General features: G+C 40.1%; 1 protein-coding gene across 1 annotated transcript; it reads right to left on the reverse strand.

The window, feature by feature from the left end:
* Positions 1-24873, reverse strand: LOC142150565 (extracellular calcium-sensing receptor-like). Its single transcript, XM_075205763.1, has 8 exons — positions 24803-24873; positions 21951-22091; positions 12489-12780; positions 6873-7221; positions 6400-6485; positions 5090-5317; positions 3365-3488; positions 1-914 (listed from the first exon to the last, which is right to left on the reverse strand). The coding sequence occupies exons 1-8, from the start codon at positions 24871-24873 to the stop codon at positions 7-9; spliced, it is 2199 nt and encodes a 732-aa protein (XP_075061864.1). The 3' UTR covers positions 1-6.
* Positions 24874-26225: the final 1352 nt, after the last annotated feature.

The raw sequence follows: 26225 nt of genomic DNA on the forward strand, positions 1-26225 counted from the left end.
GTTATCTTAATATTTTCTTTCTTTTCTCATAATATATGCCCTGGAATTTATTTCAGGTCTTAACAATATGATGAAACATTTAGGAAGAAACATGCAGATCACCAGAGCCCAACTGGATGCCAAAATGGCAAAGATTTCCATGGCCACAGTGTATTGTCCCTGAGCACTGAGGGAGGCTGGGATAAAAGACATCCAGACACTGAGAAAGGCCAACATGCTGAAAGTAATAAACTGGGCCTCATTGAAGCTGTCAGGAAGTCTCCGAGCCAAGAAGGCAACAATTAAACTAATGGTGGCCAGAAGAAACAGATAACCTAGCATGGTCCAAAAAGCTGTGAGTGATCCCTCGTTGCACTCAACAATGATGAATCCTGGTTTACTTTGAATGTTGAATTGCGGGAAAGGAGGAAAGGTTGACAACCAAGTGATGCACAAGATTAATTGTAATAGTAAGCAGTAGAAGATGATCATGTAGGATATTCGAGGTGTGGTCCATCTCCTCAACCTACTTCCTGGTCTGGTGGCCGTGAAAGCAACAACCACCATGATAGTCTTTGACAAGATGCAAGAGACACAAAGGGCAAAAGACATGCCAAATGTAACCTGGCGCAGAAGACACTTCTCAGGCTGGGGGTAACCGATGAAGACTAAGGAGCAGAGGAAACATGAGGGCAGAGACAAGAGAAGAAGACAACTGAGAGAGTAATTATTGGCTTTCACTATAGGGCTCTGTTTATACTGAATGAAAAGCTTTAAAATGAAAACAGGAATGAATGAAGACATGATGCTGATAGTGACTAAAGTTATTCCTAGTGGATCTTCAAATGAGAAATACTCTGTGGGCTTCGGGAGACAGCTAGATTTCTCCACATTTGGCCACTGATCCCACGGACACGTCAAACAGTTTATTGAATCTGAAAGATTAAAAACAAGTTTATTTTGCACATCTGTCTATGAATACTTATAGCTTGATACAGTTCAGATCTAGAAAAAAGAAATTAGTCAGATGCTCACATTGATATTGGGCATGAATCCAAATTGTTATTGGCAGAAGAAATGTATCTAAAATGCTAATTATAACAGTTAAACAATTTGGAATCCCTTGTTAATTCTGTTTACTATTTAACATCAGATTTCGTAACCAAATGTAAATATATGATGTGATATTTAATTTTTTTTTCTACCATGTTAAAGATGAAGATTTATTTTTCTATATGCTTAGCAATTGGTTGCACAATAGAGATGTCACATGCCGTTCTTTCAGTCTCTACCCGAAGCACAGAGCACTTACCTGATCGCTGATGACTCCTCCGTGTGGCTCCAGGGCTGCCGCCTTCCTCCGCTGCAGGTCTGCTCATGCGCAGACCCGATCTCTCTTATTGCCTCTGTTATTCATTCATTCACTCCCACTCCAGCCTCCCACTATAAAGGGCACCTCCCCCCAACTACCTGTGCCTTTGGTCACCAACCTCTTAGGAGCTGGGCATGGATCTCTGCTGCTCTCACCTGCAGTCTGCAGGCTATTGCACCTCTAAACCATTTCAGTGGTATCTACCCTGCATTCTGCAGACCATTACACCTCTTCACCATTTCAGTGGTATCTACCCTGTAGTCCACAGACTATTGTACCTCTCCACTATTTCAGTGGTATCTACCCTGGAGCCCGCAAGCTATTGCACCTCTCCACCATTCCCGCAGTATCTGCCCTGCAGTCCGCAGGATATTGCATCTTTCCACTATTCCAGTGGTATCTACCCTGCAGTCTGCAGGTTATTGCACCTCTCTACCAATACAACGGTATCTATTCTGCTGCTTGCAGACTATTGCTCCAAGACTTCTCCACCAATTCAGTGCTAATTATCCTGCATTCCGCAGGCCTTGGCATCAAGTATCTCCTGTATCTCTCTAACTCCTATCTTCCCAGTAGGTCTCGCCAAATACTCCCTAAGAGGGCCGCGAGCTGCAGAGTAGAGGCAGTTAAGACCAAACCCCCTTGCGGGGTTCCCTGGTGAAGACCATCTGCTTTGTTAGATTCCACGCCTCCGCAAGGAGTAGTATCATTCTTGGCAGATCAGGAGGTGAATATTCTTTCTGAGATGGTATCTGAAGACATTAGTAGCTGAAATTGCTCCAGTGTAAACTTGTCCAACATCATGAACCTTTCATCAGATGGACTACCCGATAGTGGCTTCCTCATCTTCCACATCTACTTGGACACATTTCAATCTGCTTATATTAAGCTTATGTATCTGAGACTGCCCTAGGTATAATTGTCACTGTCTTCCTGATGTTTAAGTGCAATAGTCACTTTAGTGTTCTAATCTCTATGTCTCTTCTTAATCTCTCTGCAGAATCTCACAAATTGACCAGCCTTAGTGTTTCAGGTGCTTATATATTCAGTGGCTTCATAGGTTTCTCCACTATGTGCCACACTTTATTAATGCCCAAAAACTGCACTTTACTGCACCATAAATTTCCGACTAGTGACAATATAATTGTACAGCCCCCATTCTCCTTTTCAGAGCTGTCACTGTGAAAATACTTTGTGCAGGAATGCAGGTACAGAGGGAATAGCAGACCAGTCTGCCACCATTTTGACTTCACATGGTTCTTGTATAAATGTGCAAAAATAGCAACATGATCACAAAACAGCATTTGAGCTTACTTTTTTGAAGCTTTCAGGACTACTTTAAATTGTTGTTACATAGTAAATCTACAGTTTCCTTATTCCCCCTCTATAGTCTATTCTAGATTGGATAGCTAGGAGTATCTTTCTCTACAAATTTTCTACCAGCTCACATTTTAGTTAGGTTTTTCTCAAGACATCACATCATGTCATATTCCAAAAACTGCCCCCTTCCCTTGGCACCAGTATAATATTAGAGCAGAGTTTCCCAAACCCAGTCCTCAGGGCTCCCCAACAGTGCAGATTTTCTGGATCACATGTGACATAATTAGGACCACCTGTGGATCTGTTACAATGTGTCAGTCAGTAATGAATACACCTGCGCTCCAGCAAGGAGATATGGAAAACCTGCACTGTTGGGGAGCCCTGAGGACTGGGTTTGGGAAACCTGCTTAGAGTATAATATGGACAGTAAAGCACTGTCCATATATATATATCTATATATAGTACAGAGCCATTCTTGATCCATGTGTGTTTGTGTTAGAATTTATTTCCACTCCAATTAGAAATAAGGCCACATATGTACTTAAATAATGCAATATTATATTTGTCTCCTTATGATGTGATGTTGTGCTAGAAAGTACATTTCTGCATATCATACATTTCCCCACAAGTTACCAGGGCAAGCCTTCCACTTTCTCCTGATTTATCTGGTAAATCAGAAGATCAATCACTTGCCTGTTTGGTTGGAGATTTCTCCTTGTAAACACTGTACACATTCAAAGCAGCAGATAGGTTGTCCTTTTATAGCAGCCTTCCTGAATCCCAGAGGACAACTCTCACTGCAGACTGAACGAGGGACCTGGGAATAATATATAAACATTTTATGAACAGCCATAAAAAAGAGTTTGTAAATGAATAAACAATATTTATGCCAAAGTTTTCTGTATGAAAAAGATGATTTATTTACTGCCCTCTGATGGTGCTTACACAGTTGAACAAGTTTCACAGAACTACCAACAACTGCCTTGTGACAGTTGCTCTTAATTGCAGACACTAGTTGTTGCATGCATACACGTCTGTCATCACTATCAATTGGCACTTACACCTCCCCTGGAGCTGGTGCAAAGCATATGACTCAAATATTATACCTTAGAGTCTATATACTGGTTCAGACCATAAAATGGATAACTTCACTGTGTGTAGGTAGCAGGTCCACGTTATTACTGGAAATCTGTTAGTATTAGTTTATAATGTTGTACAGAATATCTAAGTCTAAGGGCTAGATTTACTAAACTGCTGTCATTTTGTAGAGTGCACTAAATAAATGACAGCTTGAATCTGATTGGTTGCTATAGGCAACAGCTCCACTTTTTCAAACCCGCAGTTTAGTAAATCTAGCCATAAATGTTTCTGCATGTGACTAGGGGACTGCTAGGTGTACACTTTTTTGAAACAGAGAAAACAGAGCACAAAGCCTTTATAATGATAAAAAATAGTATAATGAAATATACTTTTTAAACATTTTATCTATTTTATTTTTTTCTTTATTTATCAAAGTGAGAATATACACAGATAACATTGCATTTTTACCAAATGACCAAATGGTCTACCATAAGAGCAGAGTCTGAAGGCTTGAGGAGTGCATTGTCACCATCACCATTTCTTATGTGTAAGGCACCCCAACACTCTACAGCACAGGACAGTGGGTTGGGAAAACCACACAAAATACATATAATAGATAAAAACTGAACAAGAACAAGGTTAACAAAGAAGGTGCAGATGTGATACAGAGTGTAGAGAGTGCCCAGCTCATGAAATCTTACAATCTAGTGGTCTAACTATATGATATTTCCTAGCTGGATGTTTTTGGTATGTCACCAAATCTAATTTTGTGTACTCTAATGCCCATGTTCCATCTCACCGAAACATCAATTTTCCCCTGATTAAAAGAAACTAGATACAGACAATGTGCATCTAAAATATTCTATACATAACTGCTTATTACAGGGAGATGTATATGCTAGATATAGTTTAATGTTGTTTCTTGTTATCAGTATATATAGTTGCCCTTCTCCTGTTCTGTTTTTCCTGTTTTTCTGATCTGATCGTAATCGAGTGATATCATGCAACACCCTCAATCATACTGTTACCTTAGGCCCTGGCCACATGTTGTACTGTAAGAGGACAATCACATCTGAATAAGCTTCACTAGAGAGCTTTGGGAGAAGATCGGTGAATAAAAACAAGGACTTAAAGTTGTTCTCTAGTGCATGATAGACTAAAAGAAAAGTAAAGCATTGCACTAGGAATATAATTATATCACCTGAATCGTAAGATATTCCAATATGTAATGATGCTGATGACATATATTATATACGACATGGTCTACTCCAGAGATGTGAAAGTTTACCTAAAAGTGCATTGAGGTTATATAATGTTCATAACAACATTAAGTCTCACCTGGTGATCTCCGGAAGCAAACAGCAACATGCTTGAGTTGATTTGCAATGCTTGATCCTGAGATGCTCCACCATTGTAATTCCCAACCTTTATCTGTGTCATTTTTCCTTCTGGGCTAAGCTGCCAGTTCACAATGCTGTACAATGCAGGTGGGTCACCATTCTCATCAAAGTAGTTTTTGTTCCCGCTGCTTAGAGTGAGTCTGACCTTCTTAATGTACGGTACAAGCTGTAAGGAGCGAGATATGGATCTCAGATGCTTTAATCAATTTGAATGCAGAAATCAGCAAACAGTGAATATCAATTGCAAAGCACACTTAATGCATACTGTGGAACACCTTTTTTTTTGCACTGGTGGCAAACCTAGCAGGTGTGTCCAGGTCTGTCCAGCACACATTACGTTGCGCACCTCTTCTCAGAAAACTTTAAAGGGACACTGTAAAAAAGTGTAAAGCTCACAGCAAAATAAGGTTTCTTTTTTTCCCCCTAAATACTTCTTTATTTAGTCTTATTTATGGCTTAAATCAATCATGACATTGGAGCTGTTTTCATTGCATATGTAATATTTGTGTGGGATGCTTGTTGCTAGATTGTTTGGCGTGCACCTAGAGTTAGACTTCTCCACCAAAGTGCAGAATGAGATTGCAAATTGGGTCTTATTGACTGGCTGTCTAACCATGGGGCTGAAAATTTGATGAGTGGGTCATACAGTCAATTTTTAATTACATTGTTATTTATTTTTACTTTAAACAGAACCATGTGCATGTATACTGACTTTACTACGGGTATAAATTTGGTTTATGAAGTGTGTTATTACATAATTTGGAGTACAACTGCAAAATGAGCTTCTCCATCAAAGTGTAAAATTTTGGTTGAACACAGTTAAACGTTACACAGAGTGGAAATTATCATGTTCTGCAAGGAAAGTTCCGGAAAATGTGTCTTCTTGACCTCTAATTTTAAAACTTTTGTTCTGCAAAATAAACATTCTTGCTCTGCAAATGGTGGTGCACCTACCCCTCACTTTGCCAGGTACATTATCACTACACCTATCTCTACCCAACTCTTTGCCTCTGTCTTTGGAAACTACTGCTTCTTCAGAAATGAGTCCATCTTTCTACACAAATTAACTTACCCTGATAGACATCTAAACGCATTTAAGCAAAATGAGGTGTGTAAACGGTCAAAAGCCTTTCATGCTTAGTAAATGTTCTCCAATCTGTTTTTACATTATCACATATCATCCAAAGTGCAGTGCAAGAATTTTGTATCTACAACATTTAATTGTTGTTCTACTAAATTCTACATTACCTGCCATTGTGTATAATTCCAATGGAATTCAGTAGAAAATGTTCCTTCACCAATCTTATCAGTTTTCATGTCCTCCAAGGCTTTAGCTGCAACAAGAACAGTAGCATGGATTGTATATATGAATTTTAAGCTGGAGATGAAGGTGGAGCTGTTCTTGATGTCTTCTAAATGTTCTGCTCCTGTACATTGTTTTACTGGGGTCCCCAAAGAAGCCGCACTGTTCATTTTTTTAAGAAACTTACAGTTGAAAATTGTTTCCCAAAACAGCTTTATCCAATCACCTCCAAAGGATTGAGCAGGGTGGATCTTGTTGAGGAATTCATTGTATTCTGGAATCACTGTATTGTAGATAGCTAAACCGATTGTGCCAGAAAGTATTTGAAAAAAATTGCCTAATGACAAATATATGGACATTGACCATCCTGCATTTGCAATAAAAATCTTTCCTTTGATATTCTGCTTCAACATCTCACCCACAATTGGAACCAAATCAACACCAATGGAAAAAACAATAATCACCTTAACTGTTGACTCTTTAATGACCTTGGCTATATGTGGAGCATTGCGGTCTGGTTGGCCTAGACGAATATATTCAGTGAAAGCTACACATACTCCAGATTTGATTAACTCTTGTCTGATAGGCTGAATTCCCTGTTGACCATAATCATTGTCTGTAGCCAGTAGCCCAACCCAGGTCCAACCAAAATGCAGAACAAGCTTAGCCAGTCCTTTAGACTGGAACTTATCACTGGCAACAGTCCTGAAGAAGGATGGATACCTTGATCGGTCACTAAGTATAGAGACACTTGATAATGAACTAATCTGAAAATAATATAATTAATAATAATAATTAAACCATGTCATGATTCTGCACGCAGCATATAAGTGAACATTGTGAATCAGCATATACACAAAATTGCATGTGAATGCTTAAAACATGATCTGCTCTTGACTTGAGCAATAATTTGTGGAGCAATTGGTTGAATTGGCAGCTTCCTAGTGGTTAAATTGGAAATTTAGAAGTGACTCACTTCGATCACTGCAGCTTGCCTAATCTGTGTTTTCATCTAGCCGGGTCTCTGTAATACATGCTAGATCTAATAATTCAATAAGGGTAGCAGTTATTGCAGTTGTGTACTCTATAATATTTGCATTACAGATCACATTTATGGGGGACATTTATGCAACATTGTATACTAGGAAAAGATTCTGTAATCTGAAACAACCATTCAGATTATTACTGTAAACTATTAGAATGATTCAGATATTGCACTTAATAAAAATATTTGTGTATGTTTCATTTCAACTTCTTATATTTGCTCTTCTGCAAAAAATCTTACCTATAAGTTTTTTCTCACCTTTGTGGCAATTAACTAGTTGTTGTGTAGACCATCTTACCATTAAATACAGGTAAATGATCCTGACCTTTTTACAAAAAGTTCTCATTAAGAAATGGTAAATTTCACCTATTTAAGATGATTTCAAGTCAACATTTTCAAAATATATGAAAGATTAATTCACCCACTTAACTCTATAACTGTGTAAGTTACTGTTATCATGGGTAAAAGTACACACGGCAACAACAGTTGCACAGGAGTAACAGCAGTGGTGGGATTCAGCCGGTTCACACCGATTCACCATGACCGATACCTAATTTTAAGATGAGATAAACCTGTTAGTGTGGGGAGCACTAAATACTCACCTGTTCGTGGCGTTGGCACTCCTCCTTGCTCCGTCCGCACTGAATGTCAGGCGTGACGTCATCACGACCAATGTTCAGTGAGGAGCGACGCAGAGAGGAGCCAGCAAGCAAGAAGACAAGAAAAGAAGAAAAGGGAAGAAAGAAGCCGATAGAAAAGGTAAGTGAAAGAACGGAAGCAAGGCGGAGCTGAAGCAGCATGGCACAGTGTGAAGGGGGAGCAAAAGCAGCACGGCACAGTGTGAAGGGGGAGCAGAAGCAACATAGCACAGGTGTGAAGGGGGAGCAGAAGCAACATGACACAGTGTGAAGAGGGGCAAAAGCAGCATGGCACAGTGTGAAGGGGGGTAAAAGCAGCATGGCACAGTGTGAAGGGGGTAAAAGCAGCAGGGCACAGAGTGAAGGGGGTAAAAGCAGTATGGCACAGTGTGAAGGGGGTAAAAGCAGCATGGCACAGTGTGAAGAGGGGCAAAAGCAGAATGACACAGTGTGAAGGGGGTAAAAGCAGCACGGCACAGTGTGAAGAGGGGCAAAAGCAGCATGACACAGTGTGAAGGGGGGTAAAAGCAGCATGGCACAGTGTGAAGGGGAGTAAAAGCAGCATGGCACAGTGTGAAGGGGAGTAAAAGCAGCATGGCACAGTGTGAAGGGGGTAAAAGCAGCACGGCACAGTGTGAAGAGGGGCAAAAACAGCATGGCGCAGTGTGAAGAGGGGCAAAACCAGCATGGCACCGTGTGAAGGAGGGTAAAAGCAGCATGGCACAGTGTGAAGGGTGAGCAGAAGCAACATGGCACAGTGTGAAGAGGGGCAAAAGCAGCATGGCACAGTGTGAAGGCGGGTAAAATCAGCATGGCACAGTGTGAAGGGGGGTAAAAGCAGCATGGCACAGTGTGAAGGGGGTAAAAGCAGCACGGCACAGTGTGAAGGGGGTAAAAGCAGTATGGCACAGAGTGAAGAGGGGCAAAAGCAGCATGGCACAGTGTGAAGAGGGGCAAAAGCAGCATGGCACAGTGTGAAGGGGAGCAGAAGCAGCACAGCACAGTGTGAAGGGGGAGCAGAAGCAGCACGGCACAGTGTGAAAGGTGAGCAGAAGCAACATGGCACAGTGTGAAGAGGGGCAAAAGCAGCATGGCACAATGTGAAGGCGGGTAAAAGCAGCATGGCACAGTGTGAAGGGGGTAAAAGCAGCATGGCACAGTGTGAAGGGTGTAAAAGCAGCACGGCACAGTGTGAAGGGGGTAAAAGCAGTATGGCGCAGAGTGAAGGGGGGCAAAAGCAGCATGACACAGTGTGAAGGGGGGTAAAAGCAGCATGGCACAGTGTGAAGAGGGGCAAAACCAGCATGGCACAGTGTGAAGGGGGTAAAAGCAGCATGGCACAGTGTGAAGAGGGGCAAAAGCAGCATGGCACAGTGTGAAGAGGGGCAAAAGCAGCATGGCACAGTGTGAAGAGGGGCAAAAGCAGCATGGCACAGTGTGAAGGGGAGCAGAAGCAGCATAGCACAGTCTGAAGAGGGGCAAAAGCAGCATGGCACAGTGTGAAGAAGGGCAAAAGCAGCATGGCACAGTGTGAAGAGGAGTAAAAGCAGTATGGCACAGTGTGAAGGGGGGTAAAAGCAGCATGGCACAGAGTAAAGAAGGGCAAAAGCAGCATGGCACAGCGTGAAGAGGGGTAAAAGCAGCATGGCACAGTAAGAAGGGGGAGCAGAAGCAGCATGGCACAGTGTGAAGAGGGGCAAAAGCAACATGGCACAGTGCGCAGAAAGGCACAAGCAGCATGGCACAGTGTGAAGGGGGGTAAAAGCAGCATGGCACAGTGTGAAGGGGGGTAAAAGCAGCATATCACAGTGTGAAGGGAGTAAAAGCAGCATGGCACAGTATGAAGGGGGTAAAAGCAGCATAGCACAGTGTGAAGGGAGTAAAAGCAGCATGGCACAGTATGAAGGGGGTAAAAGCAGCAGGGCACAGTGTGAAGAGGGGCAAAAGCTGCATGGTACAGTGTGAAGGGGTAAAAGCAGCATGGCACAGTGTGAAGGGGGTAAAAGCAGCATGGCACAGTGTGAAGAGGGACAAAAACAGCATGGAACAGTGTGAAGGTGGGTAAAAGCAGCATGGCACAGTGTGAAGGGGGGTAAAAGCAGCATGGCACAGAGTAAAGAAGGGCAAAAGCAGCATGGCACAGCGTGAAGAGGGGTAAAAGCAGCATGGCACAGTAAGAAGGGGGAGCAGAAGCAGCATGGCACAGTGTGAAGAGGGGCAAAAGCAACATGGCACAGTGCGCAGAAAGGCACAAGCAGCATGGCACAGTGTGAAGGGGGATAAAAGCAGCATAGCACAGTCTGAAGAGGGGCAAAAGCAGCATGGCACAGTGTGAAGAAGGGCAAAAGCAGCATGGCACAGTGTGAAGAGGAGTAAAAGCAGTATGGCACAGTGTGAAGGGGGTAAAAGCAGCATGGCACAGAGTAAAGAAGGGCAAAAGCAGCATAGCACAGCGTGAAGAGGGGTAAAAGCAACATGGCACAGTGCGCAGAAAGGCACAAGCAGCATGGCACAGTGTGAAGGGGGGTAAAAGCAGCATGGCACAGTGTGAAGGGGGGTAAAAGCAGCATAGCACAGTGTGAAGGGAGTAAAAGCAGCATGGCACAGTATGAAGGGGGTAAAAGCAGCATGGCACAGTGTGAAGGGGGGTAAAAGCAGCATAGCACAGTGTGAAGGGAGTAAAAGCAGCATGGCACAGTATGAAGGGGGTAAAAGCAGCAGGGCACAGTGTGAAGGGGGTAAAAGCAGCATGGCACAGTGTGAAGAGGGGCAAAAACAGCATGGAACAGTGTGAAGGTGGGTAAAAGCAGCATGGCACAGTGTGAAGGGGGGTAAAAGCAGCATGGCACAGAGTAAAGAAGGGCAAAAGCAGCATGGCACAGCGTGAAGAGGGGTAAAAGCAGCATGGCACAGTAAGAAGGGGGAGCAGAAGCAGCATGGCACAGTGTGAAGAGGGGCAAAAGCAACATGGCACAGTGCGCAGAAAGGCACAAGCAGCATGGCACAGTGTGAAGGGGGATAAAAGCAGCTTGGCACAGTGTGAAGGGGGGTAAAAGCAGCATAGCACAGTGTGAAGGGAGTAAAAGCAGCATGGCACAGTATGAAGGGGGTTAAAGCAGCAGGGCACAGTGTGAAGAGGGGCAAAAGCTGCATGGTACAGTGTGAAGGGGTAAAAGCAGCATGGCACAGTGTGAAGGGGGTAAAAGCAGCATGGCACAGTGTGAAGAGGGGCAAAAACAGCATGGAACAGTGTGAAGGTGGGTAAAAGCAGCATGGCACAGTGTGAAGGGGCAAAACCAGCAGGGCACAGTGTGAAGAGGGGCAAAAGCAGCATGGCACAGTGTGAAGAGGGGTAAAAACAGCACGGCACAGTGTGGTGCAGTGTGAAGGGGGCAAAATCAGCATGGCACAGTGTGATGAAGAGGGGCATTACTGTGGCATAATATGAACTAGGGGCATTACTGTGGCGTAATTTAAAATCGGGGCACTACTGTGTGGCATAACATGACTCATTACTATTATTATCTTGATATTAGCAGCATAAAATAAAAAAATATTTTATAGACACACACCCATCTGGGTTTGACTAGATAACTGCCTCTTGATATTGATATAAATAATTTATCATTATGCAGCTTTTATAATATTTGCTGTTTATTACTTTGCTATTGTCTTTGTAATCTCTTAATAATTTGTACTCTTTTACTGCCTATATTTAAATTGAATTCCTATTGTGATTCAATGTATCTGTTGCCATGTAGCTTACATTGTTGGTACTTTATATTTTTTTTAGTTTTTTTGTCAGGCATTATTTAATATTTTTTCATTAATATTTTAAAACTCTTTCTTTTATGTACCTCTTTTATTGTTCTTATTTGAGTATTAAATGCATGAAATACTAAACTACCTTTCGGTAAATCTTTTTGTAAACTTAAAACGGTCATTAGGGCAGAAAACCGGTTGTTAATTTATTTGAATCCCACCACTGAGTAACAGTACAGCATATATGAAGCAAGTGACCATAGCCAGTTTAATTTCAAAATTTCCAGTTTTGACTAAACAAATCATAAGCTCAACAGTCTAATGCTCACATAGCCAATCGGTGACGGTCATCCAACATGTCAATTTATTTGTTTGTGCTTAACCGTTGAAATAGAAAGACGACAGTTGTGGTTATTGAGTCACAATGCAGTTCACCCACTGGGCTTCAGGCTTCACCATATAGCACGGTTTATCTAGCAAACAATTATCCAGCTCTATGTATTATTGTTGATTAACTATGATAAAAAAATCTTGTATTAATCAAAAACTTAAAGAAAGGAAGTGGTAAAATAAAAACAATGCTTTTTACCTGTGGATATTTGTAGACTCCCAAGATATTAGCTAAGATGATGGAATTTGAGGAAAGCACAGATCCAACTATCAAAGCTACATGTTGCTGTGATGGACATTGATAGTTGGGGATGGCTCTACTGGATTCAGTCAAAAATTGTAACGTTCCCTGTGATTCATAGTGAGGTACATTACACGTGTCGTATACATGGAACCCTAATGTTACATTGGGAAGAATGTAGGGATTTCTGTTTATTTCTTGAACAGTGAATATTAGAGCTTGAAGCTGTTGATAGTAGTCCAAGCTGAACCTTCAGAAGAGACAGCAGATGATATAATCACTTAATAAAAAGTAGACTATAGACTATCCTCTGATGTGCAACAATAAGTGACTTTAGGCTAAAACACTTGCTACATTAAATAATATGACCTCTTAGAAAGTATATTGCATACCCATTTCTAGGTATGTCTTTCAGCTTTCTTGCATCTAGTAAAAATCCATTTGGAAGTGACAAGTATCATCACAAGAATTAATGTGGCATCCTTAATGCATTAGTTGTCATACTTTTATGTTCTAGGATTACCATTTTTACAGCCAATGAATGGATCAGTTCACACACAAAAATATCTGAATTTTAAATAACTCTTTCCACCAATACAACTTATTTTCATATTTATTTTTGCTTGAACTATAATCAAAATTTGATCATCAATAGATTGAAAATAGAGGTATTACAAATTACAATACAGTAAATCAAGTCAAAAACTGAACCTCAAGAAATTTAATTAAATACATAACACCCACTTGATTGGCGATATATAAATATATATTATCAAATAATCTTATTTTGAGGGATACTCACTCAAAGACGTAAGATTCTTCAAAATAATCTGTTTTTATTTGTTGGCAACTAAAATACTTTTCATCTTTGCTAAAAAAATGATCTTCAAACCCAACTATCTAAAACACTTTAGAAGAATGTCTGTTATATTGAAGCAGATCCTATAACTGTTTTATGAATATTTAGACGTCTAGATAGAATATCACAGTAACATTTTTGGTTTTACAATGATTGGACTGAAAAAGTGTTTTTAGTGGCAGGTGTAAGTAGCGGGTGATGATGACACAAACTAGCAAACAGCTTGTAATTATAGGTTTTCAGATGCTTATGGAGGCTTTAGTAGTCGCTCGCCCATTAGATATGGATTTGTCAAGCTTGTAGCAGCAATGTCGGAAAGATGTTCCTGCTGTATTATCGTCATCATCATCACCATTTAATTATATAGCGCCACAAATTCCGCAGCGCTGTACAGAGAACTCACTCACATCAGTCCCTGCCCCTTTGGAGCTTACAGTCTAATTCCCTAACATACACACACAGACAGCAAGAGAGACTAGGATCAATTTGATAGCAGCCAATTAACCTACCAGTATGTTTTTGGAGTGTGGGAGGAAACCAGAGCACCTGAAGGAAACCCACGCAAACACGGGGAGAACATACAAACTTCACACAGATAAGGCCATGGTTGGGAATTGAACTCATGACCCCAGTGCTGTGAGGCGGAAGTGCTAACCACTAAGCCACCGTGCTGCCCAAATTATCTAGGTTATTCAAGTTTAAATGACACCTCATAGCAATTTATTTTTTAACACATAAAATAAAATGTAGTGTGTCTGTTGTCAAGTTAGACGCACCAGTTAGTCATTCAGACCAGGATGCATCTTCAGTTCTGAATACAGTTTACATATTACAACTTTTCAATGGCATGTTATGCTTACGCTTACATTACACTCAGACCCTTGGTGTCAGTGTTATCACCTTGATGTAACCAATTTAGTTTATGAAACTTTAACTGCTGATTAACCCTTGTATTATTCTTGTATAATATTGTCTGTTGAGTTTTATGAAAAGCTAACAGCAGCAGGCTAGGCTGTAGCAACAAAGAGGTGAATGTTGTCAGAGGCAGTGTAGGTAGGATATGTACATAACTAGCAGACTGTGGTTCCATTATGGGTAGTTGCTGAGTGTGACGGCAATGCAGAGGGACTCCAGAGATCAGCAGTGAGGTGTAAGGTATAGTGGTACAGCTATACAGTACATGTCATATCAGGACTAACACAAATGCAAAATCATCTGGAAAGAACATGAATAATTTAATAGAGAGAGATAATCTTCCACTTTAAAAAAACATTTTCTGTTCTACTAAAATTTTAGACTAACTTAAATGTCATATCTGCTAATTCAATCCCTTCTTGGCTTTCAAAGTAACTAGAACACATAATATATGGATAAGAGCTCTGATTTGCACAGTCAAACATGTACATGAACGTATATAAGTTACTTAAATGAATAATCCACTTACGTTGCACAGGAGGTCCTGGGAGGTGTTTCTTTGAATGTTATTTTCTGGTAAATCTTGTCCATGTGAATAGGCAATAAAACTCCTATCATGATATCTCCGGGCTGAATGATACCCTCCACCTCTGACATGGATGGCAGTCTACAATTCTGGACCATAGAACACAAAACTGAAGACAGGTGGAAAAGGAACGGAGTCCACAATACTGTGTATAAAGGATTTATAGTAAAGATCATCTGTGAACACAATTTAAAATCATTGTATCTCATTTTTCCTTGTTGGCACTGATGACATCTGTATGTTTGCTTACTATTCTACAAAGTACAATACATATACAATATGATTGAGTAACAGCATTTTGTATAGATGTCTTTAGATTGGGGTGTATAATGGAGGTGTAGGGACAGTGATATGTGTATGGATGAGGGTGTATCATGGAGGAATAGTTACAGTGATGTGTGCATGGATGAGGGTGTATATTGGAGGTGTAGGGACAGTAATAAGTGCATGGATGAGGGTGTATCATGGAGGTACATTGACAGTGATATGTTTATAGATGAGGGTGTACAATGGAGGAATAGTGACAGTGATGTGTGTATAGCTGAGTGGATGTCATGGAAGTGTAGTGACAGTGATATGTGTATAAATAAGAGTTTATTTAGGAGAGGTAGTGTCAGTGATATGTGTATGGATTATTATTATTATAATTATTATCATTTATTTGTTAGGCGCCACAAGATTTCCGCAGCGCCGTACACAAAGCAAACAGAAGACTATACAGGGTATAACAGTACAGAACAATAAACAAAAATACCATGGAATAAGGGTATAGGGCGGAGATGTAATAACAGGGATCTGTGTATAGGCGATGGCATATTATGGAATTCTTGTGACAGTGATGTGTGTATGTTGAGAGTGTATGATTGAAGCATAGTGACAGTGATGTGTATATGGATGATGGTACGAGATGCAGGTGTAGGGATAGTGATATGTGTATATATGAGGGTATATTATTGAGATGTAGTCCTGATACTATTTGTATGGATGATGGCATATGGTAGAAGTTTAGTGACAGTGATGTGTGTATGATTGAAGCATATTGACCGTAATGTGTATATGGTTGATGATACATAATGCAGGTGTAGTGACAGTGATATGTGTATATATGAGGGTGTATTATTGTGATGTAGTGCCACTGCTATTTGTATGGATGATGGTTTATAGTAGAAGTGTAGTAACATTGATGTGTGTATGGATGAGGGTATAAATATGAATTCCAGCTATAGTAACTGAATGAACAAATCCAAAATTAAATTGCTTATGTTTTCTTTCTCTCTAAGTGCAGAGTGGCGTCCGACTGAGTTAAACAAAACAAGAGGGGACAGACACTCATAATGTAAAGCAAGCGAGCAAAGGGGGGAGATTACTCTTACTAGGACCTTAAAGCCACTACTATGGGGCCTATAAATTTTAGTAAATATCACTGATGTGTATATGAATGAGGGTATTTGATGGAGGGGATATGTATGGAGGATGATATATGATGGTATTCCAGCAATAGAAATGTTTGCATAATACTTACAGTGCCTCAGTTGAATCTTCTTCTCTTGCTCACTATCCTATACCTTTTGGTCATATATAAGGGAAATGTGGCATAAACGTCAAATTTATAGATCACATTAGAGTTTCCTATTGCATAGTTCCAGCTACAATCGTGTCCAATGAGCATTTAGGAAAGTAATATTCTCAACGGACTGTTTGAAAACTGTCCTGTAATTGTTAGTTCCCTAGTGAAGGTTATATTCATAGACCTGCACATGGGAAATCCCAGCTGTAGATTACATGAAATAAACTGTTAAGTGTTAAAGAGGTTGCGTAATAGAATAAAAGAATCAAACATGGCATCCATATGTATTTTTGTGTAAAAACATACAATAACAAGTATTGTTATTAATATATATGTATCTCTCTCTCTCTCTCTCTATACATATATATATATATATATATATATATATATATCTCTATCTATCTCTATCTGTATATATATATATATATATATATATATATATATAATCTCTATATATATATATATATATATATATATATATATATATATATATATATATATATAATCTATATCTCTATCTATCTATATATCTGGATCTATCTATCTATATATATATCTCTATTTATCTATATATATATATAAATATATATATATCTCTATCAATCTATCTATCTATCTATCTATATATATCTCTATTTATCTATCTATCTATATATATATACAAGTTAACCCGTGCATGATACTCATGCATTCTAGTCAAATCAAGCTATTTAAGGTGTTAAAAAGGTTCTTGTCATGCATTTGGGCCAAGCCCAGGCCTCCTCAGGGGAAGAGCGTTACTTCCCGATGCAAGCGCCCTTTTTTAACGTGGTTTTGTCCACATGTCACCACCTCATCATTTTTCTCCATCACCTCATCCTTCATCTTCATCGCCACATCCTTCATCAAGCTACTTAAGGTGTTAAAAACTCCCCACTGTCACCCCCGGCAACCACCAACCACTCCCAACTGTCACTTCTCCTTCAAGAAATATATAGGTCAGTGTATAACTCAGCCCAGCAGTTGGCGCTGCAGCTTGGTTTTTTTTTTCCACACACGCCACTAGGCATTTATATAGTAGATAATATCTCTATCTATCTATCTATCTATATATATTTATCTATCTATCTATGTATATATACAAGTTAACCCGTGCATGATACTCATGCATTTTTTTGTCAAATAATGTCAGTATACCAAATTTCAGGTCATTCGGATGAGCCCTTTCTGAGAAAATAGTTTTTTCCACAGACACACACTAACACATGCCACTACACATGCAGGGGCGGATCTAGAAAATGTTTGTTCCCCGGGGGGGATGTTAGGGCGGGACGATTTAGGCCCCGCCCCCTTTCCGACTTCTGAGGCTGCCGGGGGCTGCACAGTATGTGCAGGTCCGCTCGGCAGTGACAGGCAGGGACAGTGTGTTGCCCGGCTGCTCTGATTGTGTTTAAAACACAATCAGAGCAGCCGGGCAGCACACTGTCACTGCCAAACGGACCTGCACATACAGTGCAGCCATCGGCAGCAAACCCCTGCTAGGGGGGCGATTGCCCCGATCGCACCCCCCTGGATCTGCCACTGTACACATGTGTGTTCATGAGGTAAAATTACCTCACGAAAATGAGTTTGACCCCTCAACTCATCAATAATGTCAGTATACCAAATTTCAGCCCTTTTTGAGGTTTTTTTTCCACACACACTAAGAATTTAGTAGGTCAGTTAGCCCGTGCATGATACTCATGCATTCTAGTCAAATCAAGCTACTTAAGGTGTTAAAAACTCCCCACTGTCACCCCCGGCAACCACCAACCACTCCGAACTGTCACTTCTCCTTAAAAAAATATATAGGTCAATGCCCACACACACACACACAGACTAACACATGCCACTAGACATTTGTATTATATATATATATATATATATATATATATATATATATATATATATATATATATATATAAAAAGTGAAAAAGACAAACAGACGCTTAGTGAACAATCAGAGATACCACGTGACAATGTGATTAATAATTAATATATCACATACAGTAGGCTGCTCCTCTACAACATCAAATTGCAGATGTAACACCTAGATAGAAACGACACAAAAAGAGAAGCGCCAGACATAGTGTGATACCATCAAAATAAGAGTCACATCCAGACACTCTAAGGTTGATAAAATAGGGTGATTTGTTTGTCAGAGCTTAATTCCCTCAGTATTTCAACACCTGATTTAGATGAGCTTCACCTCTTTAACAGGAGGTTAACATTTAAACTCCAAATACATTGGTAAAATAAGTATAGTGCGTGCGTGGTAGAGATAGCCAATTTAGAAGATAATACAATGATTAGCCTCTCAAGGGTACATTCCCCCAGACTTTGAATACTTTCTTAAACAGGAACTACACAACTAAACTCCATATAAATAGAGTCAATAATGCGTGCATGAAAGACAGGCTTATTATAGGATATATTCCAATTTAATTACAGCCTAGATCCATAAAAAGCAATAAAATGCCCGTACATCGGGTAAAGTAAAACAGGCTTATCTGTATAGAAAGTGCTTGCAGCGGTCCCTTCAGAAAACTCTCTGGAACTGCACATGGGAACCTCCTCGCATCAGCTTCCACCAAAATACAGAGCCTCCTTCAGAACCTCCTCTACGCGTTTCGTCTCACAAGAGACTTTATCAAAAGGGTATATGTTCCAGAGTAGACTGTTCATCCTTTTATAGTCCACATGTATACAACCTGTTGCCATCTTAACAGGAAATCACATGTTTAGAGGTATGGGCTAGAACTCTGTTCCCATACTTCCGCCCAAACCCTGTCCGCATCACTTCCTGTTACAAAAGATGACATCACTTCCGCTCAGTGCTCCGGGACAGGAATCATGCAAAAAACCCAACATGAGTAAGTTATTACACAGAACATTAACACAAACGCACTACAATGATAATAAAAATACATTCACATATGGTCAGCAGTATATTTGCACATCTCCGCTTATAGCAACATAAGGAAAAAACTGTAAAAATACAGAGCAGAACTAAAATACCAGTATTAGAAGATAATCATCTCCACAGGGACTGAATATCAAAAGACCTAATCAAAGCCAATAAGCCAAAAAGTACTATGTATATATACTAATGCCCAAAAAAGGCTAAATACTACCGGAGCTATACATTATATACTGCTTCAAGATAATAAGAACCTCCCAAAATCAGCCAAAAGTTAAGTAATTTAATAATAAATACATACATACGAAATTTCTATACATAATACCACTATATAAAATGACATATTCCAGCCCTGTATTTTGGTGGAAGCTGATGCGAGGAGGTTCCCATGTGCCAGTTCCAGAGAGTTTTCTGAGGGGACCGCTGCAAGCGCTTTCTATACAGATTAGCCTGTTTTACTTTACCCGATGTACGGGCATTTTATTGCTTTTTATGGATCTAGGCTGTAATTAAATTGGAATATATCCTATAATAAGCCTGTCTTTCATGCACGCATTATTGACTCTATTTATATGGAGTTTAGTTGTGTAGTTCCTGTTTAAGAAAGTATTCAAAGTCTGGGGGAATGTACCCTTGAGAGGCTAATCATTGTATTATCTTCTAAATTGGCTATCTCTACCACGCACGCACTATACTTATTTTACCAATGTATTTGGAGTTTAAATGTTAACCTCCTGTTAAAGAGGTGAAGCTCATCTAAATCAGGTGTTGAAATACTGAGGGAATTAAGCTCTGACAAACGAATCACCCTATTTTATCAACCTTAGAGTGTCTGGATGTGACTCTTATTTTGATGGTACCACACTATGTCTGGCGCTTCTCTTTTTGTGTCGTTTATATATATATATATATATATATATATATATCTATATATATATATCTATATATATATCTCTATCTATCTGTCTATCTATCTCTCTCTCTCTCTCTATCTCTCTCTTTATATATATATATATATATATATATATATATATATATATATATATATTTATAGTATTCCACACTGGAGTTTTGTCACAAGAATTATTATATTTAATTTCCATTACAATGGTTGATACCAGTTTCATAAGCATACCTAGTCATTGTAAAGCAGTCAAATGTAAAACATAGGGCCTGATTCATTAAGGAAAGAAAAGCAAAAAAAAATGAGTAACTTTTCACCGGGCAAAACCATTTTATATTGGAGGGGGAGGTAAATTTAAAATGCGGGACAGATTTATAGTTGGGGTAGGGCATATCCTAGATCAACTTTAAATTTCAGTGTAAAAATAAAGCTATCAAGTATTTGTGTGCTACATGAAAAAACAGCCAGCGTTCAACTTATGTGCAAAATAAAAAACTCATATGCACCCCTTGCATTGTAACATGGTTTTGTCCAGGAGAAAACATATTCATTTATTTGCCTTACTATCCTTAATGAATCACGCCCAAAGTATCTAAAGCTATATGCAAAATGTTAACCATGTCTCCAGTGGTGCAAACGTCTTATGATGGGAGTAGCTGGCAGATGGGTGGTGGTCTATACTGGGTGAAAGGTAGGTGTATGAATGCACCCAGGTTTGTATCCACATTCAAAAATAAGTTTTAGGTTTAAGTGATAATATTGCTTAAATGAAACTTATTGGTGGCTGCAGAACATTTTCTCCTCATAAAAGGACTTGAATCGTACATGTCTACGGTGATGGTGGAAACCTCACTCTTAAGATTAATTTAAGACACAGATGAGGCTGAACTAGTCAGCATGGTGGCAAAGTGGTTAGCACTTCTGCCTCACAGCGCTGGGGTCATGAGTTCAATTCCCTACCATGGCCTTATCTGTGTGGATTTTGTATGTTCTCCCTGTGTTTGCTTGGGTTTCCTCCGGGTGCTCCGGTTTCCTCCCTCATTCCAAAAATATACTAGTAGGTTAATTGGCTGCTAACAAAAATTGATCCTAGTCTCTCTCTCTGTGTATGTTAGGGAATTTAGACTGTAAGCTCCAATGGGGCAGGGACTGATGTGAATAAATGGTGATGATGATAAACTAAACAGTGTTTTAGGAGAAAAATCTAAAAGTTGAAATGAATTTAGATGGGCACTTTTAACCATGCGCATTTCACGTTGCATTAAGTAACCTGCCAAATTTGTCGGCAGATGGATCTCCGATGGCCTTTGCCAAACCTGGAATGTGAGCACTACCCAAGTACGAGGCAGAATATATCCCCATCTTTTTTTCACAAACTTTATTAAAGATTATCTATTCTTTCCAATGGAACATGAGACCCACCCAGCAATATGCTTGTACATTGATTAATCTGCTGACTTGAATGGTTTACTTTCTATGAATAAATCTATCTTAGGTTCAGCTTAATCACACTGTTGGAAACAGATGGTTTGGTCTAAAGCAACTGGGCTCCTCTTCTCTCTTCTTTCTAAACATGGAATTTATTCTAAGTCAGTACAGAGTTGACCTGGCCCACTGGGGTACCGAGGGGTATCCCAGTGGGCCTCAATACCTGATGGCTCCAATCTCTAACAAGTCTGGACCAAGCATGCGCATATGCAATCCACCACAAATGTGGAGAGGTGAGACATCTGGTTTCCTGCAAATATAAGCATTGCTGTGGTCAATGATGTTGCTATGCACTGTAGAAGAGCTGTGAGGAGACACAAGAAGAACAGTTGCGGAAGTGTTACTATTACTGTAGTTATACTAACTATAGTTGGATTACTGTACTTATGGGACTATGAGGGCGGACTGGGGATTCTGAGAGAATAGGGGGAAGCTGGGTATTCTGAGAAAACTGGGAGGTTTGGCTGGGGATCCTGAAAGATCCTGGAGTGGGCTTGGTTTCCTGAAAGATCAAGGGGGGGGGGGGGGCTGGGGATTCTTATAGAAGTGGGGGATTGCTGAGGATTCTAAAAACACTGGGAGTGAGGCAATTTTGGAAGAACAAGGGGGTGGAGCAATCAATCAAATAAACAATTTATTAGCAGTGCTGCAGATTCTGAGAAAAGTTGGGTGTGATCAGCTGATTACACAATCTACTTTCAGTGCTGGGGATACTAAAAACACTTTGGGATGGTCAGGCAAATACACAGTCTATATGCCGTGCGCGGTATTCTGAGAGAATTTGGGGTGGGTGGCAACCAATTCTCTGCCACCAACACATTTTATACAGTGCAGCTAGGCAGTATATGCACACTCTGCATTGCCCCAGCACTCAGTAACTACATGTGCTGAGCTCCTCCAATCAGGGCTCAGCACACACACTGTTCACGTCAACCTCAGTCCAGGGCCACATTTATAATGGGCCTGATGGGACTGCAGCCCCAGGCCACTTGCCATAGCAGTCAGAACAGATGAATGGTTCCGCCTGAATGCCGCTTACTGATAGTTATAGTTTGCGATAGTTATTGCTGTCAGTTCCATTTAACATGTACAATAATTTCACTCTCATTATTGCTTTTTCTCTATTACCAATGTAATTTTAATTTCTGCATGCTAAACAATGAGATTTCACTGCAAATATTTATATATCAATTTACATTTCTGTCAAATACATACACAATTTTATTGAAAATAATTATTATGTTTGAGTTTGCAGTTCTGTGTTCGAATGCACACAGAAAAACATTATTGTTTTGTTTTGTGAGTATTTATTAAATGCATTTACACACACAAACACATATATATATATATATATATATATATATATATATATATATATATATATATATATATATATATATATCAGGTAATGGGTCTTTCGAGTACTGTGTAGGGTCCCCCTTTTTGCCCAAGTATCAGCCTGAATTGTTTGTGGCACTGAAACTCAGGACTGGTGGCAGAAACTGGCACCTCAGGACTGGCAGAAAAAACTGGAGATGGCAGATTGGGCCTCATCACAAGGAGCAGAAGAGGCTGTAATGTGGAAATGGGAAGTTAAGTGCAAACAAATCCAGAATGAGGAGGGGAAAAAACAGAAGACTGTTCTGTAGGATGTTGTGGTCCGCGGAGAGGACAGTCTTGTAAGAAGTGTACATGACTGGCACAGTAAAGACATAATTTGTCTTCTGAATAGGTCCGTAAGTAAAGCAGGAAATTGTAGCAGAAGCAGTTCAATAATTTGTAAGGCAGTCATGTTTGCAGGAGAAAACAAATGGAAACGATTGCAGTAAGAGTCCTAGGAATAAAAATCTGAAGCATAATCTTTTACATGGTTCCAAAGCTGTTTTTTAGGCTGGTCATACTGTCATGCATCAATGGAATGGAATTCACAGCTATGGAGCCCGGAATATGAAGAAAGATGTTTATTAAATATTATTATTAAATAGGTTTAAATCAGCGAATACCTAACATGGTAAAAACCAAGAATAGTAGACACTGAACATAGATTCAGTAATGCAAAGCAGCATGCAAATGCAGAAAGCTGCAGGCAGATCCTGACATGTTTGAATAGAAAAGGGCCTTTCCCAGTTGGTGTATGCTGGGCATAACTTTGATGCGGGAATCCTGGATGGATTTGAATGACATTTAAAAAAAAACAACACTTGGCAGCCACCTCATGGGTGCGTCGGAAGAGCTGCTAAACTGCTAATTAATTTTAAAATGTTGACAGTTACATCCAATTCATTGATAACTTAATAACATGAAGATGTAAACCCAGGCAACACCAGGGATTTCAGCGACTATTATATATAGAAATAAATATATATATATATATATATATATATATATATACAAACACACACACACACACACAGACGGAGAATCAAGGCTGCAGCCTTTTACAATCACCACACAAGTGCAACTCCTGATTACTCTGCTGGGGGTCTGCAGAGCCGAAGACCCGGACTGGGCCTTTGTATGGAGCCCACCCTACTCTCTCCATACAAAACACCAGGGACCCTTACCAGCTTTTACTGAAGCTTCTCCTCAGACACAAACAATCTTCCTGGTGTTTTAAAATACAAATGACAGGAATCTAGGACTTATGTACCTACCATTCACTTCTTTCCCAGCGCTTCTATCACAATATATATATATACAGCGGCACACACAAAAAAACCAGCAAAAAACGCCCAAAAAAACGCGTGGGCGCATGCACAGCAGCTCCGTTTCGGCAGCACTGTACTATACAGCAGCCGCGGCGCTGTCAAAGAAGCGTCCGCGGCGGTGCTGTATACAATACAGCACCGCAGCGGACGCTTCTTTGACAGAGCAGCGGCTGCTATATAGTACAGTGCCGCTATGTGTCGCACTTCATTAGCGGAGGGGAGGGGGACATAATTGATACCAATATTTATGAATTAATAGTAATAAAAAATAATAATCACTACTGCAGATAAATGTCAAACACCCTACCTTCCATCCCCCTCCCTGCTGTCAAACACCCCATCTGCCACATTCCTCCTTCCTGCTGCCAGATAACCCATGAGCTACACTTCCCTTTCCTACTTTCAGATACTCTATTAGCTAAGCTTCCTATCCCTTCTGCCACACTGGTCACTGGGGGTCTACCCATGTTGCTGCTGGCACGTCTAACACTCTTTCCCTCCCTTATGCCAGATGTCCCTTGCTGCTGCACCTCATCTGCCACTATTCTCCGCTATTATACTCTAAGCTGGCCATCCTTGTAAACTTTCATAGTTGATTTGAGTCATCATAAGAGAGCATAATAAACCAAAAGTGCCAAAAGAGAAAAATAAATGTTCTTCTGTGGGCTAATCACACTCCCTCTAGTGATCTTGCATTGCCTTTCTGGTGCATGACCACACTCTTATGGTAGCTGCGTATGCCCCTTCACGGAAGTACACACACATTAGTTCATGGGCTCATAGCATTTCTCCTGTGTGCCCTTCATGCACCAGTTCAACACTGAGACAGCATTGACTCGGGGAGCCAGTTCTGAGCTTTCTACTGAATGGATTTGGATGAAAAACTTCACAGACTGGTAACATTGGATCCCAGAAGATATACTAGTGGGTTAAGATCACGATCAGATTTCCCGTTGGTGTATGGTGGCCCGAAATTTGTCCTTGGGAGCCTCTTCTGGGCCCTCCACTGGATGGATTTGGAAAACATCTTTATATATAAAAGAAGAAGTTTGTTTGTTTCTTTGTTGGGTAAAATCTTTGGCGCCCCTTCTCCAGATGGGACGAAACCAACGTTAAGTGGACCAGTTGTATCTTGGCCATGTTTTAAGGGGGTTAGGATTGGATCTTTTTTGGTGTACACTGGACAAAACTTTGACCAGGGGAGCATGATCTGAGTCTTCCACTGGATAGATTTTTCTGAAAACTTTACAGACTTGTAACCTTCTATTCCAGAAAACATACTAGGGGCTTGCGGTTCCATCTGGACCTTCTGGTCATGTATGCTGGCCAGAATTTTCACCTGGCCTGGAGAACCTTTTCTGGGCCTTCCGCTGAATGGATTTATATGATATTTAACATAAAAAGAAGAAATCACACTGAGTAGCTACTTCATGGGTGTGTTGGAAGAGCTGGTAAGCTTCAAAAATATTTTAGAAGTTACATTCTTATTCTATTACAGTTACATCCAACTCATCGATAACTTAATAGCTTGAAGATTTAAACCCGGCAATGCCAGATACTTCAGCTAGTTAACAATTGAGATAAACATATTAAAATACTTTTGGATGGTGTTTTGATGGAGGATATTATCTCTTGTGATATATGGAGATTTCTTTACATTTATTTCCATATCAATACCATTTATATTTCCTTACCCGAGCTGCATAAGCCACTTTAGCCAGCTCCTGGGC

The sequence above is a fragment of the Mixophyes fleayi genome, chromosome 4, assembly GCF_038048845.1.
Source record: "Mixophyes fleayi isolate aMixFle1 chromosome 4, aMixFle1.hap1, whole genome shotgun sequence".
Lineage (NCBI taxonomy): Eukaryota > Metazoa > Chordata > Amphibia > Anura > Limnodynastidae > Mixophyes > Mixophyes fleayi.

Coding starts and splice junctions, on each gene's coding strand:
- LOC142150565 (XM_075205763.1), bottom strand. CDS start 24,873: ATGGGTTATCTGGCAGCAGGAAGGAGGAATGTGGCAGATGGGGTGTTT. Junction 12,781..21,950: donor TTAGAGATTGGAGCCATCAG/GTATTGAGGCCC, acceptor TCTCTTCTGAAG/GTTCAGCTTGGACTACTATC. Junction 3,489..5,089: donor TTGCTTCCGGAGATCACCAG/GTGAGACTTAAT, acceptor TATTATTCCCAG/GTCCCTCGTTCAGTCTGCAG.